The sequence below is a fragment of the Anarhichas minor genome, unplaced genomic scaffold, assembly GCF_050575085.1.
Source record: "Anarhichas minor isolate MPS153535 unplaced genomic scaffold, ASM5057508v1 ptg000007l, whole genome shotgun sequence".
Taxonomy (NCBI): Eukaryota; Metazoa; Chordata; class Actinopteri; order Perciformes; family Anarhichadidae; genus Anarhichas; species Anarhichas minor.
In genome coordinates this window covers 10,164,085-10,183,076 of record NW_027466453.1, presented here as the reverse complement: position 1 = coordinate 10,183,076, position 18,992 = coordinate 10,164,085, and the positions used below count along the sequence as shown (strand labels likewise).

At 42.2% G+C, this 18,992-nt stretch overlaps 1 protein-coding gene across 1 annotated transcript; it reads left to right on the top strand.

Moving 5' to 3' along the window:
• The first annotated feature begins 4,904 nt into the window (after positions 1 to 4,904).
• LOC142936974 (G protein-activated inward rectifier potassium channel 1-like) lies at positions 4,905 to 18,357 on the top strand. Its single transcript, XM_076080105.1, has 3 exons — positions 4,905 to 5,570; positions 14,121 to 14,337; positions 17,699 to 18,357. The coding sequence occupies exons 1-3, from the start codon at positions 4,905 to 4,907 to the stop codon at positions 18,355 to 18,357; spliced, it is 1,542 nt and encodes a 513-aa protein (XP_075936220.1).
• Positions 18,358 to 18,992: the final 635 nt, after the last annotated feature.

Here is an 18,992-nt window from a genome sequence, read left to right as displayed (position 1 = left end):
AATTATGAGTGTAGTTCAAGGTTAATAACTTTCATCATCTTTGAATGCAAACCAATGAACAGTTTTTCATCAAGTTCTTGTATTGTTAATATTATTTAAGTCATAGTTTGTCTTTTACAGCATCTTTAGGGATTATTTGGAAATTTTTAAATGTAAACATCCTGGGGGACATAACATAAAAAACTAATACATGGTGGTATTTAATTGGCTCACTCCAGCATTCTTAGACTTTTCAGGATTCAGCGTTTACTCAACATTTCAATCAAGGCAGCATTTTGATTTAGAAAACACGAATAATTTAAAAAATGTCAATATTTGAAAATGCCTTTTTTCTGTTTGTGTAGTGGCTGAATTTGACCTTAGTGTTTCTAAAATCCAAACATGCATGGCTTTTAAAAGTAAATAAAGGCATCATGTTTGTGTGTGACCTATTTACACATCCGTGAGACGCAGAGCAACATTATCATTCATTTGGAGTTGTGTTTCTTGTCACCTGATGGATGTCAATCCAATATTCATATCTATCTAAATGCTCCATTGTATTCACAAGCGAGTCACTGTCTGTCTGCTGTTTGGTGCTGAGCAAGAAGTGTACAGTATGTTTTTAGAGTTTTATCGCTGAAAACAGCTGCCTGCTGCGACCTAAAATGACACTCTGTGAGAGCAGAGGTGGAGAAACAAAACAGCAGCCTGTAAAGCCAAAACAATGAGCTGAAAGACGGTAAAATTGCAGAGAGGAACTGTAGAGTCGAGTGATGATTCTCTTTTGGTTTGTACAAGTAGACATGCGATCCATTGTTGGTATAAAAAAATATTCATCATAGGGTTGCTTTAAGTATCTTTTCGTAGTTAGTTAGGCATCATTCAGTTCAAACTTGAAATACATCCTGGCACAAACACACAATAGCACATAAACCAACAGACACAAAGACGGGACATCCTGTAAGGTGTTACTTCAATGTCCCGTTCTGAGTCTTATTTGGCAATCCAAGGTTAGGAAATGTCATCATGTGGCTCAGCTTTCCATCAGTCCCTTCTATAAGCTGAGTGTTTGGGACATTGAGGTCAGAGACACTACAACTTCTGCACTTTGTCTCACGTCGCATGCCATTGACTCCCCTCATTGCAAAGAGGACAGAGGACACAGACCATCGCTATAAACGATCATGAACATGAAAATCAGTCCGATGTTTTCATGTGTGAAATCTTTGGCGATTTTTGTATCATATAACACAGACGGTTATCAATTCTAACTCCTCATTAATAATTCAGCCCATGCAGCATGTCTTTGTTCCAACTCCCTCCTCCCCTAAATCCATCCCAACCTCACACACACACACACACACACACACACACACACATACCCACCCACCCACCCAAACACACACGCACACACAAATAATTTTGATACAAACGCTGAATTTCCTTCCTCATCCAACATTGGCGGTCAAGAAAACTGAACATTTGTAGTTTGGTGGTTGCCTGTGTGTGCGCTGATTTGGATTCCTCTCACTGGGAAAGCCTCATGCCTACACATAACAGATGGCGTTCCTGGCCGTCTACGCTCTAATCCTCAATTGTCAGGAGGATCACAGCCGTGTACGAATTCCCTCTGCTGAGATTGTCAGTAACGTGTGAGTTATTAGAAACCTGTGCAGTGGTGAGACTTGCGCTGTGGGGATAAAATAACATTTGGATGATTTTATTTGGTTCACTGATAGTTGATATTTGATGGCACATGCTACAAATTAGAAACTCGGTCGATACTACACCCAATTTATTAGGTGTTGTATACAGAAGACAGGGCGTATACACTGGTAAACTTATTTTGTGGTCACGGTTATACCCGACTGATCAAACTAGCTCAAACTAGCTTATTATGTTTGAATGGGCTTACAACTTTTGTAACTAGATATATTTTTTTATGAAGACATTTATCTAACTGCAGACAAATTGTTCCATATTTTGGGAAATGCACTTATTTGCTTTCCTGCCGAGAGTTGGATGAGAAAAGCGACACCACTCTCATATTTGTACGCCAAATAAGTAGCTGCGACCAGCAGCTGTTTATCTAATCTTTGCATAAAATCTGTAAACTGTCACAGTGAGGTTGCCACACAACCAATGGAGAGAAGTTACGGCGCCCTGAGAAACAGTTAATATCCCCTGTAAAATACTTTTGCACTTGGGTTTTTGTATGGATTTAACAAACGCAATATAATGTATTAATTAGTGAGCTTCAGGGTGCTAGTAGGCTGATCTTTTCTACCTTTAGCCAGGCTAGCTGCTGTTTTAATAAAGCATTTCTTTTTCCTTTCAAAATAAATGGTAGAACAGTATGATAGTTACAATTCAAATACCATTTTGTTTGATGTCAGTTTTATCACCTGCAGCTGGGATGATGAAATATCAGGTCTTACAATATAACTAAAAGGTGATACACTTAAATAACAAGATTAATCTGCATTCATTGTATGAAATATTCCAAAATGATCTTGAAATACCCAAATGTCTACAGCCCTTCTTTCTCATCTTCTGTCTAAAGCAGCCGTCACCCTGGGAGCCATCCTCCTCTTTCATTTACGACTTAAAGATAATGCAGAGATCTGTTATTGTTCAAGTGACGGACAATATTTGATCTACTACTCGTCCGGTGGTGGAAAAGTTAAAGGACACTGATTTAGCATTGCACTCCTGTAACATTATCCAATTAAAAAAATTTAGTCTTTAGCCCCAACTGACGCCGACTCATGTGACTTCACTTGAGACAATTTATCAGATTTTGTGCAGCTTGCTCTGGCGCCACAAAATGCTTTACACAACCCTTTCACATATGCAGTAGTACTCCCCAACACCTGTAAAGAGTCTTTAATGTGTTACCCCTGTAACATCGCTAAAACCGTTAGCCAAATTAAGATGGAGTGCGGGACTTTAACATATTAATGAACGTCCGTTACATCCAAGCCCTTGCCAAATTAGTTCACACAAGCTCTCTCTCTATCGCAGTATACCGGGTTGTGGTGTCTGGCATCTGTGGCGAGCTCACCTGCATTCATGTTATAGGGACGTGCCCACAGACAGTTTTTGCGTAGTTGTTCTCAGTGCCAGAAGGAGGAGACAGCAGTTCCGCAATGTTATGGAAAAATGTACTTAAATTAAAAGAGTACGTTGTCAAGTTAATTGTGTGGCTATATGGAGCCTGAATGCACAAACCCTCCTATTTTATTACTTTAAATAAAAGTAAGACTTTTAAAAAAAGTAAAAACAAAAACAAATTAGTAATTTAGTTTATGTTTAATTGCAAATAATACACAAAAACACACTTTAAAAGCCAGACATACACTCAGTTGCCAGTTAAATGAATGCACAGACACCTCTGTATAATGCAGTTAATGAGTTTAAAATAAAAGCAGCTTTGTTTAAGTAACTTACCCCTCATAAGCTCCAGTCTCTCTTTTTTTGTGAAATTTCAAATAGTGTATAAAGCTCCCCAGAAACAGCAACTAAAAACAGTACACATAAGCAAACACTCCAAATCAGTTAATTACATCACTTATGGATAAAGTGCTCAAATACCTTGCACAATTATCTAACGAGCACTTCATCAAAACAAATTACGCGATGAACTGGTTTTGGATTGTGTTTTTTAAGAGTGCTGGCCTCTTTCGTGTCTGGAATACTCCCTAAAGGTCTGAACAAAAAACACTTGAGAGGAGGGTCAGCTGATTAGATCAGTCAAGGGTTTCTTCATCACACCTCTGTGATAGAAACTGGAATTATGCATTAATTATTAATAGTAGTACTTACATGCAATGCAGACATTTGTGTCTGACTAAAACAAGGGCAAAGAGAGCCAAGGGCGTAGCATCCTTTTCGGGACCGTCCTTTGGGGGGATACTTGTCCAGGAAATCCTCCTCTCTAGTCCAATCCAATGTCTAAATCAATAAGAAGACTTCACAGGAAAGAGGAGAAGCACAGATTTAATGTAAGACTTAAAATGGGCCAAGCCTGAAAAAGTACTGTACACCTATTCCGTTATTGTTATTTTACTCAACATCGTTACCTTAATTTAATTTGCTAATACGCCACAGGTTAACAGGAATACAAATAATTACTGTAGCCTAGCCAGTAAGTCAATGCTCCCAATATAGCCTGAATTATATGCACAGAGATCGTCCTTCCAGTAGATGGCACAGTTTAACTTGAAAGCAAAGATCCTCCGATTTCATCACTCAGGCTCTGTGTGTCCCTCCATGCTGTTAATCACACGGAGGATCAGCTTCATTGAAAATGCAATGTAAGCACTTATGAGGAATTAATGAATACATTAATCTTCTAATGAATTAATATAAAAATTAAGTCGTACACTGATTTAATTAACCACATGAACTACACAGAAGAGTCGAATTGTCCACCTCTCCCTCACTCACTCTCTCTCTTTACACACAAACGCAGTCTCGTGTAACTCTCCCCTCCTCTGTCCCTTCCCCCTTCCCTCCCTCTCCTCACATCTCTTCCTCGCACACACACACTCACCTCTCCATTCTCCACAGCCCACCAGAAGCTGTGAATGGTAGACAGCTGCTCGTATTTCGCTCCGCTGGTGAGCACCACGCCAGTCAGAGTGAGTGGAGCCTGAGCTGAGCGCACAGCCACAGTCAGCGGTCTTCTGATATTATGTAAAATAAGAATAGTGGATTGTTTTATACAACAAAGGGATAAAATCAAAACTTTAAAAGCACTCACATACGCGTGTTTTTTAAATTTGATTCCCAGGATTTACGCGCGCTAAAGTGACCATGGCACGTTTTACGCACTGCAGAAACAGTGTTTTGGAGGCTCAAATAACCCAAACCATGGATTAAACAGCAAGTACTTTTCCGTATACTTCAGGAGAGCTCAAATGGCGGCACTTCGTAGAAAATTTGGCGAAGACTACCAGGTGGTTAACACAAATCGGGCTACCACTTTTTCTGCCCCGGTTAAGAAGAAACGCCAGCGCTTCGTGGACAAGAACGGTCGCTGCAATGTGCAGCACGGAAACCTCGGCGGAGAGTCCAGCAGGTACCTCTCTGACCTCTTCACCACTTTGGTCGACCTAAAGTGGCGATGGAACATGCTCATCTTCCTCCTAACATACACGATCGCTTGGCTGGTCATGGCATCTATGTGGTGGATCATCGCTTACATCAGAGGAGACCTGAATCACGGCCACGACGCGTCCTACACTCCCTGCGTGGCCAATGTTTACAACTTCCCCTCAGCTTTTCTGTTTTTCATCGAGACTGAGGCCACGATCGGTTACGGCTACCGGTACATCACAGAGAAGTGCCCGGAGGGCATCATCCTCTTCTTGTTCCAGTCGCTGATGGGCTCCATAGTGGACGCTTTTCTCATCGGCTGCATGTTCATAAAAATGTCCCAACCTAAGAAACGCGCAGAGACGCTCATGTTCAGTCAGGACGCCGTGATTTCTCAGCGAGACGGCAAACTGTGCCTCATGTTCCGTGTGGGCAACCTGCGGAACAGCCACATGGTGTCTGCTCAGATCAGGTGCAAACTCATAAAGGTAAGCACGAGCGCCAGAGACTCTCTGATGATAAGAACTCCCTGAAAACTAACTGAAGCGCAGGAGCTGAGTTGAAGTTGAGCACATGCTGTACGTAGATCACACCTTCTTTAACCAACACAGTAATAAAATGATAGAACCACAGAGTTACATGGAAATGGTATGCATTCTAATGACTGCATACCATCTTTCAGCCCTTTTAAAATTGAAGCATACTATAGAGCTATATGCAAAAAAATAAAGTTCAGGAAAAGTAAATAAATAAAGCCAAACAAACAAACAAGGTCCCACCACACAATATACACCTTGTTAAACAAAACAGGCTTAAGGTAGCATTTCTATACTCCTCTAGCTGCAGGGTGGTGAGGCTGACTGGTGCAGCTCTGAGAAAAGACAGAAAAGCGCTGCAGTGTAGATGGACGACACTGCGTCCAGCATCAGTGGTGACACCTGGACAGATAGGTGTGTATCAGTAAGTGGATGTGGCAGTGAGATGGCCCCCTGAGGAAGAAAGTTATGCTTGGTGGATCAACAGTGAGAGGGAGCCTGACACACTACTACAGATCACTGGAGTCCGTAAAACAACACTCCAGGGAGAGAGCATGCGGGCATAAATTGTATTTATGGCATCCATAAAGAAATGCATTATTTTCTATCTTTTCTTAAGGGGGTATTTTTTTATATTTCTGTTCCCTGGGATATGAAATGACACAACAACAAAAAAGGACAATAAATTCAGCTGTTTCAGTCACATCGTTGTGTGTTTAAATCCGCCGCACTATCTGTGTTACTACGTTGGTTATCCACTAATGAAGATTTTAGGGGAATAGAGCTAAAAAAAAACAACTCACACTCTGAAAACAAGCAACAATGCAGAAAATCACCAGGGCCAGTAAGTAGCAAGGTCGACTGACTCCTCTTTTAGTTGTCGTAATAGAGCTCCTCTCATGCAGCCACATCCATGTTCAATGTGCAAAATGGGCCATATAGAAGAAAAACAGCATTAGTGGGGTGCTTGGGGCTTGTTTATGTCTGCGTTCTCCTCTGCACAGTCACATCGAGCACTGCGTTGGTCAGCTTAATGATGCATGCAGGCAGGCAGGAAGGACCGAGTTACAAGCATGGAGGGAGTGAACAACCCCATGAAGTACAATCACACATGTCTCTATTGACTAATCTCACCTCTCCTGTGAGACGGAAGCTCTGTTTCTCAATCAGAATGTCTCCATCTGTGCAACACACCTATGAGATTTCAAATCTTAGTTCACCAGCACACTGGTACTTATAGATAGGATTTTTTTTTCTTTAAAGCAATGGCACCAGAAGTAGGAGAAAATCAGGTTTTGTGTTAGTTAAAAAAGGAATGCATCACTGAGGCGCAGGGATTTATTTTACTGTTGAGCCACTTTCCTTTACCTTTCCTTCTGGACTGCAAGAAATACAATCAGTATAAATTCCAAGACCTTTCTGACAACCACACATTTTTTTACACTCCCTCTCTCTGAGAAATACAATAAAAACCGTATCCACTGTGTGCTCCTTAGTGGGTTTTTTCCCGTTTTGCTTCAGGGCTTTAACCTTATTCTTTCGCTTCAAAGACTCTCTTACCGAGACAGAATTTTTGCAGCAGCTCTGCCAGAGTACATAATAGAAGAAAAAAAAAAAAATGAGTCATTGTGCGTGAACAAAGGCATTGTTTAGATATTACACATCACACAAAAACCCTCAAATATAAAAAACTTAATTATTTTAGACTGAATGCTTTCAGTGCACTCCCCGTAAAGAAATGTTGGTGGTGCTGTTGAACTGCAACCCTTTTCAAGTCAAACCTCATCATATAAAGTACTCAGGCATTAATGGCAGAGGAAGCATTTTAACTTGTATAGAAAATGTGTGTGTGAGAGAGTTTGGCAAAATATTTTTTTGGTCAAAAACAGAGTAAAGGAACAGCTCTCTTTTGATTGCAGAAGACTGTATTCATACTCTTACTATTCCTTGTGTGAGGACACCCATTGTCTTGACCCCACACATGTAATTGGTGATGTTGCCACAGAACGTTTTTTTTAGTGCAATGCAGTGTAAGATAAAAGCACCAGCCTTTTACTCCCTATACGTGTAATGCACAGACTCACTCACCTTTGGCTAGACGTGGGCGTCAGTCCATCTGCCCACAACCAGGTATTGAGTTTTGGTCTTTCCTTTCGTTCTGGTTTTTGCCTGTTAGCTAGTGGCCACACTGCTCACAAAGCTCTGTTCCTGGGTCAGTTGGCCTGCAGTGGAGGGACAAAAGACAGCCTCTAGTTGCCCAAGTCAGTCGTGGCAGAAAAAAAAACACATGTCCTCCATATCGGCACCAAGAGTAAATGTAATCAATATGATCGTTGTCAGACAATGGCAGTGGTTCCTGGCATCTCACAGACAGTGTCTGGCAGCCCAGACAGAATGTTGTGTGCTGGAAACCTGCAACAACATGTTGACTAACTGGCACACATCAGACAAAGTGACAAAACTACCACTGTAGAGACACAATTCAGCCCTCAGAGGAAGCAGCCCAAGTTGCAACTTCACTATAACGTACATTTTGGAGCCACTTGTTGGTGCTGCTGCATTTGGACACCAGAGCTCTGCTGAACTGTCGTGGATGATTACTGGGTGAGAGCAGAGAGAAGGGAGAGACAGACCAATGGAAGCTGTCATACAGAGTCTCACCCTAAGCGGTTGAAATGCAGCTTTGCAGGGCATCCATGACAGCCTCAGAGGGCGTCCTGGTAGAACATCCGAGCTGAGAATATGACTCTGGTATTACCGGGAGGGTGGAGAGAGCGAAGGAATTGATTGAAAGTGATGGAAAGTGGTGAAAGAGCTGGAGAGAGGCTCGCAATAAGAGAAGGGAAACATAAAAAGAATTAGCAGCTCTTTTTTTCTTAATATTTTCATTGTGTGAGTGGTGCCTTCTATTTCAGTGGGAGAGAAATCCTCTCGGCTGTATATCTCCTCAGAGGATTGCAGTATGGGCTATATACACAAGTCACTAAAACTGGAATTGATTTACATTTCTTATGTAATAAGAATAGAGATGCAATTATACTATCAGGTTGTGGAGGGCTAGAGAAAGGCCTTGAAACCCTGCAGTCATTGATTAACGAGCCCAAGAGCCAGAAAACCTTAAGACTCTGGACTGCTCACGCTCCTCTCCCATTTCTATGCTTGAATAGTTCAGAGTCTACACAGTTGAATAGGATGTTTTTCTGTAGGAGTGTGCATGCTCAAAAAGCACACGCATATACAGACAAAATCATCTTAAGTTTTCTCACCAAGTAGACTGAATGAACACTATCTTCAGGCTCCTGAGTATAATAGCCTATGAGCCATGTTACAGTATTTCCCATACCCAAGGAGAAATCAGAGGCAGCACATTCACAACAAAACACATTTTTGGCCAAGAACATTGTGACACCATTTCTGCCACAACAGCCGCTAAAGTCACCAAGAGTCACACAGAGAATTAAAACACTTTCTGTGGAAGGAAACGAAACCAGAGCATAACACAAAAAAGTAGATCTACAAAAAAAACATCTAGTACCAGTTTTGTCTTGGTTTGACTGACCTGATCTAATATTTAATTTTGGTGCAGCATAAGCCTCTACAGCCACCTAATCAGTATGACTTCACATGCATCCTTACTTGAGTTTGAATCCAATTACTCACAACAATGAATGTTGCACATTGTAAACTTCAGCCTAACCTTAACCTTAAAATAAATAATAAATAAGTGACATAATATTGGTAATGAATGTTGAAAAATGTTGTCTTCCAAAACCAATGTGAATTCAGACGAAAAGGTTTGATGGACCGTCCTTGTCAGCAGAGTGAGTTTTAAATTTAGTGATTTGGAAATTTGGATGGTCCATGATGCAGACGTTTTCCCAGCAGTTCTAAGAGAAGAAGAGATGCAGCAGAAGATTCAATTATGTGCGTAAACAGGTCATTGTTGCTCAAATAATCCTGAGAAAAAGCAGAAAACTTTTCATGGATTTGCTCCCAGCTTTCTGTGTTATTGTGTGAAAGGATAACAGCGGAAATATCCAGTTCTAAGCAAAGTTATAATAGTTTTGAATTAACAATTCGTTTTTATTTTATTTTAGTCTTGACCTTCAATTTGATTTTAGTTTTGTTTTATATTAAGTTTTACAGTTATTTTAGTTTGTTTTTGTTATGGCCAGGTATAATGTCTCAGAACAGAAGTATATAGCTTCATATACATACAAAACACATGTGTAGGGATGGCCATAATGTTTAAATCCCTTGATTTGATAATCAACCTGAGTACTCGCATACCGAGCAGCTCTCAGATGACGTCCTCATAAGCATGAAATCTCACTTGTCCATAACTCAGCCGGGTTTGGAGCTGTGTGGCAGGAAAATTAAGAGGACAACTTTCTTTTGCCTCAGAGTTTCTTTCCGATCCCTCATTGTAAATGTCACTACAGCCAATCACACAGGGGTTTTAATGAAGCTGTGTTTCAGTTCATTATGTCATAAAATAGTGAATAGTAGCGGCACAGGAATTTCTGCTCACCTGGTTAACAGGTTGCTTTAATGAGCTGCAATCAAATCAATCTGTCTGTAAAACAGAAACCAAAAAATTGTGAGTTTGACTTTATAAAAACAGTGTAAGTGACTGTGGACCAAAAGAGAAGACACAACAGAGGCTATGACAGAGCAACCAAGCTGTGTTGACTGTGATGCACAATTTAGTTACTTTAACCAAAAGAAGCAAACCAACTAAATCCTTTTTGAGGCTGCAGTTGTATGGTGTTGTTGAACTGCATTGCATTTTACAGTTTCAGATATTTAGCCTAACGACATTGGTATAAATGGGACAAAACACCTGTCAGTCTAATACAACACAATAGAGTGCTGCAGGATGACGTATTTTTGTAGACCTCATTACAGGCATCTAACCAAAACCCCAAATTTTGACTTCGAGACAAAGTAATCGAAAGTGCGAAGATGCTGACTCATTTCCGGGTTTCAGGATTCATTCATGCAGCACTTTAGTCAACAGCCTCCAGTATGATCATACATTGAATCAACAAATCTCCAAAACAGTTTCAACAAAAACTACATGTTTACGTGTTTCCTTGTTTATGAGATCAGGAGTAAAGTGTGAGTCTGTTCATTTGACTCTTGAATTTGACCAATTCATCAACATCAGTCTTGGTGAAATGTTAGGTGGCCCAACCTTTATAAATGTTCTGAGTGGGCAGACAGTATCTGCCAGAAGGGAAGCCTGTGTGATACGACTGGCTTGTCAGTCGACCTGATTGCCTACAAGTTCCTCCAACGCCCTCTCAGGCCACTGATTGATGATGGCTCGGCAGAGCGTGGAGTGGAGTTGGGTAGGAAGGAAGATCGGGCCACTTTAGGTCTAATCAATTTTATTTATCGCCTGTCTTCATCCATACGCATCATTCACACCACTGAAACCTTTTGTGATCATGAAACAAAACCAGGATGCCTTTTCTAATGATAATGAGCAGCTGACAGGTTGACTGGGTTGGTGAGTAGTCACACGCGATGTGCAGATGTATTTGTGTGCACGTCTAGTGTTTCTGCTGCACAATTTCATGGCATTGAAAACTGAATTAAAAAAGTCCCTGTTGTGATACGTCAGAGCTCGGGGTGCTGGAGTGGGATTTACATGAAAAAGCAACAGTCGACAAGCTCAGCTATCTCAGGATCTGTGTGCAGAAGAAGCGTAGGAGAGTGCCAACGGGGTCTGTGTGAGGCGCTTTGCCTGTCGATGTTTGCATACAGTCATCCATCGTTTTAATCTTCAGTGGCAATGACAGAAAGTGAAATTTAGAATTTCCCTTAGCCAGCATTGGGTAACCCTTCATCCACACAAGCAGCATTCAGCAGCCTGTAAGCACCTGAACAATGGCATGAAAGTGGTTCCCCCAGAAGAGCAGCTCATTGATATTCACAGGAGATGGAAATAGAATGCTTTCTGGCAATGCAAAGCCCGATTACTCACACTTCATTCATAGTTAGCTTCACAGAGGGATAAACTATAGGGCAATGTCACTGTGAGGTCAGGATGAAGTTAGGCTTTGACTGCAGCTCGCTGTTGCAGTGCAGAGGACGTTTGGATGACAGGGAAGGCATGCCCAGAGATGGAGTAAACCCAATTTATTTATGAATGAAAATCAACATAAATGTTTTTATCCTTTTCCAACAACTCCCTGTAAATGATTTGAAATTGGAGCATAAATATTCTGGCATTAGTTCAAAACAGTTCTTAAAGTTATTTTAAACTTATTAATGTCAATCTTCTGCTCATGTTTGTGTTCTGTATGCCCACATTGCCATCCACCATTTGCAAAACCCTTCCCCTGAACTGCGATTGGCCGATTAATGGCACAGCATGTCTGTCAAGCTTTCGATTCCAAAACATGTGAAAGCGCTTTAAAAACAAGTGATATGATATTTTTTTTAACCTTTCAAACCCCCCCCCCCAAAAAAAACCAAGATCAAAAGTGTAAGGAATGAAGTAATCAGTGCGTGTGTCTACTCTAACATAGTGACCATGTTTTCAAACCCCCAAACCTGAGCCCTTAAGTGTATCACACGTTCACGCACATGTGTGTGCTCATGCACACATCGAAGGTGTTAAAAATGATTTCTGCCTTAATATGTTATTTTTGAAAGATGTTTTGGGGGGGGCTTTTATTGCCTTTACCAGAGCAGCTGGGGTGTGACAGGAAAGGGGGGCGAGTGCAAGGTGTGTGATGTCTCAGATCACTAGATGCTAGCTGTCTGCTCTGCTGCGTCACCCGGGCCGGCCTCAGCTCCACCGACAAGCCACCTTTTGGCCGCGAGTTAGACTGTGTTGTCACTGCCAAGATGGCGACAGCCGGAGCCATCCACCTTCGGGTGGGTGGCGTTTCGAAGACTACGTCCATATTTTATACGGTCTATGTGCAGAACGCAGCATTTTTGTTGCCGGGTGGCCTGCTTTAAGAAGGAAGGAGTAAGCCTCCTGGAGCTCTTTAGAAAAGACAGACTTTCTCCTCGGCATGACAGCTAACCGTTAGCGTTCTGACAGGTTCTGTCAGAAAGAGATGCAGGCGTCACAGCAACAGCCCTGACAATGACGCATTGATTGATTGACTCACACAGGCCTACAGACGAACGGGTGTTCAATTCAGAGGGGGACAGAACTTGATAAACGTCTATGTAAGCATTGAAAACAAGTATATTCATCAGCTGAAGACAGAGAAGAGCCAGCAAACAGCACAGACCCCTAGTGGAGAATTAGCTATAGCTACATCTGTAATGGGGGGCAGTAGAGGTCCAGTAATATAACATTGATCGAACTAATAAAAGTTAAATTGTGTCCACTTTTCTTTTATGATCATCACACGTTGGGCCTGAACAAACAGATCTAGATGACACTGACTCAGTGATAAAGGCTGAACGAGGAAGTTTTTGTTTTGTTTTTAATGTTGACTTAAAAAGAAAGTTTCCTGAGTTTGCAAAATTGTTGTGATGCTATTTTAATTAGAAAAGGAAGATACCGTACATTAAACACACAGAAAGTGTCTCATCTCCTCATCATTTCAATTATAGTGATTTGCAAAGATAATCTTTATAGGTCAGCTATTTTTCTTAAATGACAGAAATAACCAGTTTTAACTTTTTCAGCAGAGTTGGCCATTCCTTCAAGTTTTTATATTGAAATAATAACATTAATATACAAAAAGCCGCAAGCCTCTTTTCTGACAGCAGGATGTAATAAAATGGCCACAAATTGAAGAGAGTGTGCAGGAAAGGGTAACACAGAGACTGCTAAGTGAGGGAAGCACACAAGAAGAGAAAGGGTGAACAGATTGATAAAACAGATTACGACAGTAAAAGGAGAAAATCCATGCAGGACCGTGGTGGTGAGCGCCAACGCCATCTGGGCAATTAAATGCTTCCGCATCAGTCAACCCTCTGTGGGCAAGTAATGTCCAAACACGGCTATCTCACACAAGCAAGTTCCTTTGGAAATCAAAGTGAAGCGCCAAGTCTGTGGCCACCGCAAACAGGGCACCAATGGAAGTTTGAAATAAACGGGGAGAGAAACCAGCTTTCATCACCGTTTCAGCACCCAGCACAGCTTTAGACTTTTAGGTGTTTTTACAACTAGTTCCATTTTCTGCTACATTATACTTAAAAAAACATTGCTTATAAAATTCACCAAGCTGATATATAGCCTACATATCCAGTGGCTTACAAAAGAAGTACAACAAAGTATTGTCTAGTTGGGGCTCCTTGTCACATTTCAGATGTCTATGAGTTGTTATCGGTTCCACCATCCATCTAACATCTCACATGGTTTCATTTAGGTGAGTTTGAGGTCCATAGAGGTGACACTATCCAATATTTCGCAAGAAAGCAAAGCTTTAAGTCAGACTTTTTTCTTTCTTATTTCCTCTCTAATTAATCACTTTATTTCCCTTTCTTGCTCTCTCTCTCTCGCTCTCTCTCTCTCTCTCTCAGTCTCGTCAGACACCTGAGGGCGAGTTCCTGCCTCTGGACCAGTGTGAACTGGACGTTGGTTTTGGGACGGGTGCAGACCAGCTCTTCCTGGTGTCCCCTCTCACCATCTGCCATGAAATCAATCCCAAGAGCCCCTTTTTCGACTTATCTCAACGCTCTCTCATGAATGAACAGTTTGAGATTGTTGTTATCCTCGAGGGCATCGTGGAGACCACTGGTGAGGGAATTAAACTTCTTTCCCCATCACTTTATTCACCTCTTTCCTTTTATAATTTTGGTATCCACCTCCATCCCATTTTTATTTCTACCTTTCTTCACTCCTCTCAATCTAAATGTAAATTCCTATTTCAACATGAACCAACACTCCTGTCTAATAGATACTAGTGACCTAAACTCCGTGAAATCTCATTTCCCCGATTCTCAGTTTTACATATTCAAAGAACGTGGGAGCTGAAAAAAAGTGAGAACAACATATGAGAATGACACCCTGATTGAATTAGGAGGGATACACGATTACTTCAGAATCGGTTTACGGCCTGTGGTCATAGATGCGTGTGTCACTTTGATGAATGGCCCGGGTTTAGTCGAAGTTCCACTCCATTTTTCAGATGACAACTGAGACCAGAGGTAATTCTGAGCCTGTGAGACATTGTCACACAGCCGCCACTGTCAACCACAGGCAGCCATGCTGGAGTACTCTCAGTGACAACACTGGTCTCTCTGTAGCATTTTTAACAGAATGATTCTTCCCTCAAGTCCAATACGAATAAATCCATCTCCCTCTTTTCTTATTAGCTCTTCTTCTATCCATCCCCCATAACCCTCATTTTGCCGCTGCTGCAGAGGATACCACAGAGCTCAATAGGCTTAGAGCGGTGGGGACGGATCAGCAGGGAAGCGTAGAGGCATGCAGGCAACACGGTCTGTGCTCTGTTGATAATACCATTAAATCAGGGTGCAGCCACAAGTTTAGTGTCGCAGTGCTGTGGCACTCTGAGCTGAGGCGTAGAGGAGGGAAGCCCCGGCAGTGTCACCTTCAATGGCCACGATATCTCATCATCCGCACACTAACAGACATCCCATTAACCCCAACACAATAAGAGGTATCCCCTCGTCTCCGTAACTCATTCCAAGTATGTTTCAAACTTGCAGTCACTCTAATATTTGTCAGTTTTAGTTCATGCCTTTGAGGCAGTACCGTTTCTGTTTTTACACATCTGAAAAAAGAGCAGAAAGAGATTGGTGTTTGAGTTGTGTTTCTCCTCAATACATATAAATAGAACATATAACCTCCACAGTTACGGTGTTGACTGTTCTATGCTGAGTGATTCTGGTAATACTGTTCCTAAACTAGGCAAAGCATTATCACTTAAAACATTTCTTTGTTGCGAAAGAAATAATAACTAAAACAATTTCAAGCCATCATTTAATAAACCTGTCTTGTAATCGATGAGTGTGTTTAGATGGACACAAGTATCCCGGTTATGAAGCCTGGTTTTGCTCATATTCGGGATATGATGTTTACCTGCAACACGGAGAAATCATGAATATTAGTAATCTGGTTACTAGTTACCGCAGTGCATTTGCGCAGGCGCCCTTGATGTTGACCAAAACAAACCGACCTATACTGTACATTTTCAACCACTTGACAGCTTTACTGCTAATTTCCTCTCTGCTCCGATCGCCAACAGCTTCCTGCTCAGAGCTTATCCACACACACTTGCTCGGCACTGAGCTATTCCTGAAAGCAGCTACACTACTCTTATAACACTGTCCTCCACTGCTGTCAGCCTGTCACATATTTTGATCCCGGATTCTAGGGAGTAGGTACCTGAACCGTGGAGACCTCTATAATCAGAGCAGGTGACGTGTACCATCGTACAAACCTTTGTAAACCATTGAGTAAAGGGTAGTCAACATGGCTTGGTGTAAATCCCTTGACTCTTTTATGCTCTGGCGTATCAACACCATCTGTAGGTTACACTTTCCCTAACATGATAACACTTCTCTGCGTGTTTAGATACGTGCCAAGTAACAGTGGCCAGATTCAAATAGAGTACAACAAAAAAGCCAAAGCATCACAATGCGCTCCGTAAACGGTGCCAGTGAAGGCTACTGCCAGCAATTTTACATAAAGTCTTCTTCAGGGACGTCCTTCTCGCTGTCTGTCAAGTGTTTGCATAGTTGTGCTGAGGGCTTTTAATTGAATGCAAGATGCCGTACACATTAACCAGCTAGATGAATACCCGCTGATGCTGAATGATGAAACTAAACGGGCATGCCTGTTAGGCTCTAAACCCACAAGCTTCCGCTGCAGCGGTACGACTGCTGTCTAATAGATCTACCGTCATTGTAAGAGAAGGGAAAACAGCTGGAAAACTATCCTGGACTCGCCCTTGTGATTAAAGCCAAGCATCTGGGCGAATTAAGAATAAAAATGAGCTTTGTGTAAACGTACAACTGACTTTTCTGTGGATGACGATGACTAGTCAACCTGGAATAGCATCGGGCTGTGACATAACACAGCGCATATCATCCCTCAGAGGGACGGGCTCAGACTCCTACTCTACAGCAAACTGTAGTGTTTAACAGAAAGGCTCAGGTGGAAGCAGAGCCACTGGATCATAAAGAATATGGACGAGCTGCTTATTGATCACAAACGACCTCCAACAAACATCTTCTCAAGACAATTAACTAGCGAGAGTTCAAATGGAATAAAAGTGGGTTATTAAGATGTTTGCAAGCTGTTACAATCCTGTATACAGAAGACACACAGGCACGAACCTTAATAGAAAATCCCTGAATTATGAATGATTAATAAACAACTGCAAAAAGAGCATGACATCAGTTTGTCAATAGCTGATTGTGTTTGAGATGAACAGAGATTCAGGCCAGCACAAATCACAATCAACACCACAAGTTGCAATACATACATGAACAGACAGGACCCGTGGCTCTTGACATTGATGTATTGATGAGGTAACTTTGAAGGGGGATTGTTTATTATGTTGACTCGATTTAAACTGGTAATTATCACGACCAACACAAGGGACGCTGATAACAAGCATCTCTCGTCGATATCAACAGCATACGACAACAAGAATCCCTCAGCATTGCATGGAAACGAACAGCACCGCTTTGAACTCCAGGAAGGAATATCTAAAGACAGATAGACGTCACTCTCTGAAATGGTACATAAGATGTCCTTCATCTCAAATATGTATTATATTTCAGCGCATCAGAGGTGACACGCTTAAAATATGAGGAGACCTAAAGTAGCGATATTAGTCAGTAATTATAGCTGTTTATCTGCTTTCATGAACCATTTAAAAAATGGTAAGACTCCTTTTCATACAGTTAATGACTGCATTCAATCTCCAGTATGTGACTGAATGGGACTAGGTGGTAGACTGCACAGGAAGGAGCATGATGCTGCCACTTCACAAGCAATAAAGAAGAGCAGAGTGTGGAAAAAAAAGATAATGGGAGGGAATGCTGCCCTTTCACATTTGTCCTTATCAGCCTATAATTGTTTTGCTAAACCCATTCAATGTTACTACCCTGACTCTCACTTGTAGGTATGACATGCCAGGCCCGGACGTCATATACCGAGGATGAGGTTTTATGGGGCCATCGCTTCTTGCCGGTGATGTCCCTGGAGGAGGGCTTTTTCAGGGTAGATTACTCTCAGTTCCACATCACGTTCGAGGTACCGACACCAGCGTACAGCGTCAAGGAGTACGAAGAGAATAATTCACTGCCCTCGCCTCTATCTACTCCTACACGGACTGAGAGCCACGGCGCCCGGCGTGACCGGGTGTTTTCAGTGGACTGCATCAACACATCGGAGGAAAGGAGGGGAGGGACTGGGGGTCGACTGCCGAGCAAGCTGCAGAGGATGAGTTCATCCGGGAAGGAGGACCTGCAGAGGAAGGTGCTTCTGCTCAGCTCCCAGCACTCGGAGAAGGCCTGCAGCACAGGAGACCTGCCTCTAAAGCTGCAACGCCTCAGCTCCACGCAAGTATCCGGGCCGGAGAATCGACTGAACCTCAAGTCGCTCAAGGTGGGCTTCGAACCCATGACCCAGTCTACTGGAGACCTGTACCAGCAAAGCCTACTACCCACGCCCACACTGTCCACTGCTCCGGTCCCCATGCACAGCCCACTGCTCTCAGCTGGAGGGAGGCCAGAGGACAACCTGCCAGCAAAGCTACGGAAGATGAACGCTGACCGCTGAAACCCGGACAGTCCCACAGCAACAGCCTTCCACTGACCTCCGATAACAGACGGACCGGAGGACACGCGCATGGAAACTGATTCAGAGGTGTACTTTACCTTTTGGGGCTTTGATAGGATAAAATCAGATGTTTTTTTCTGACAATTAATTGATTCGTTGTTATTTTTCTTGAGACAAAATTTACTGGAATTACTGTGATTTTTGTGTTTCATAGCTGAGGCATTCATGCAGGTTTTGTTACACACGAAACAAGAAGAAAACACAAACTTCATGCTTCATTTGAACTCGACGCATTCTCACGCCGAACTCGTCAAATACCGCCGCTTGGTCAGTGCAACTTGGCATCGACGATAGACGCACTAGGTACCACCCTAGACGGAGTGTCAATATACTGTACGCTCGTTACATGCATGGTGTCCTTTCAAAATAAACTTCTGTCTTCGCAGATAATTAAGTTTAGGAGACAAAACCACTTAGTTAGGTTTAGGAACAGTAGTTGACGTTAACGAGTGACTAACGACTCAGGTGACAAAATGTCGTTTTGCACAGTACGTGAACACCGCTCTACTGGAAGAGAGTCCTTGTTTGTGTGACCCATCCACCATCACCCCTCCACTCTAAGACTTAGAAGACTC

What these genes read in the sequence shown, in the direction of transcription:
- LOC142936974 (XM_076080105.1), top strand. Translation starts at nt 4,905, where the DNA reads ATGGCGGCACTTCGTAGAAAATTTGGCGAAGACTACCAGGTGGTTAAC. An exon ending in TCAGGTGCAAACTCATAAAG is followed by an intron (nt 5,571 to 14,120) that starts GTAAGCACGAGC and finishes TCTCTCTCTCAG; the next exon opens with TCTCGTCAGACACCTGAGGG. An exon ending in GGGCATCGTGGAGACCACTG is followed by an intron (nt 14,338 to 17,698) that starts GTGAGGGAATTA and finishes TCTCACTTGTAG; the next exon opens with GTATGACATGCCAGGCCCGG.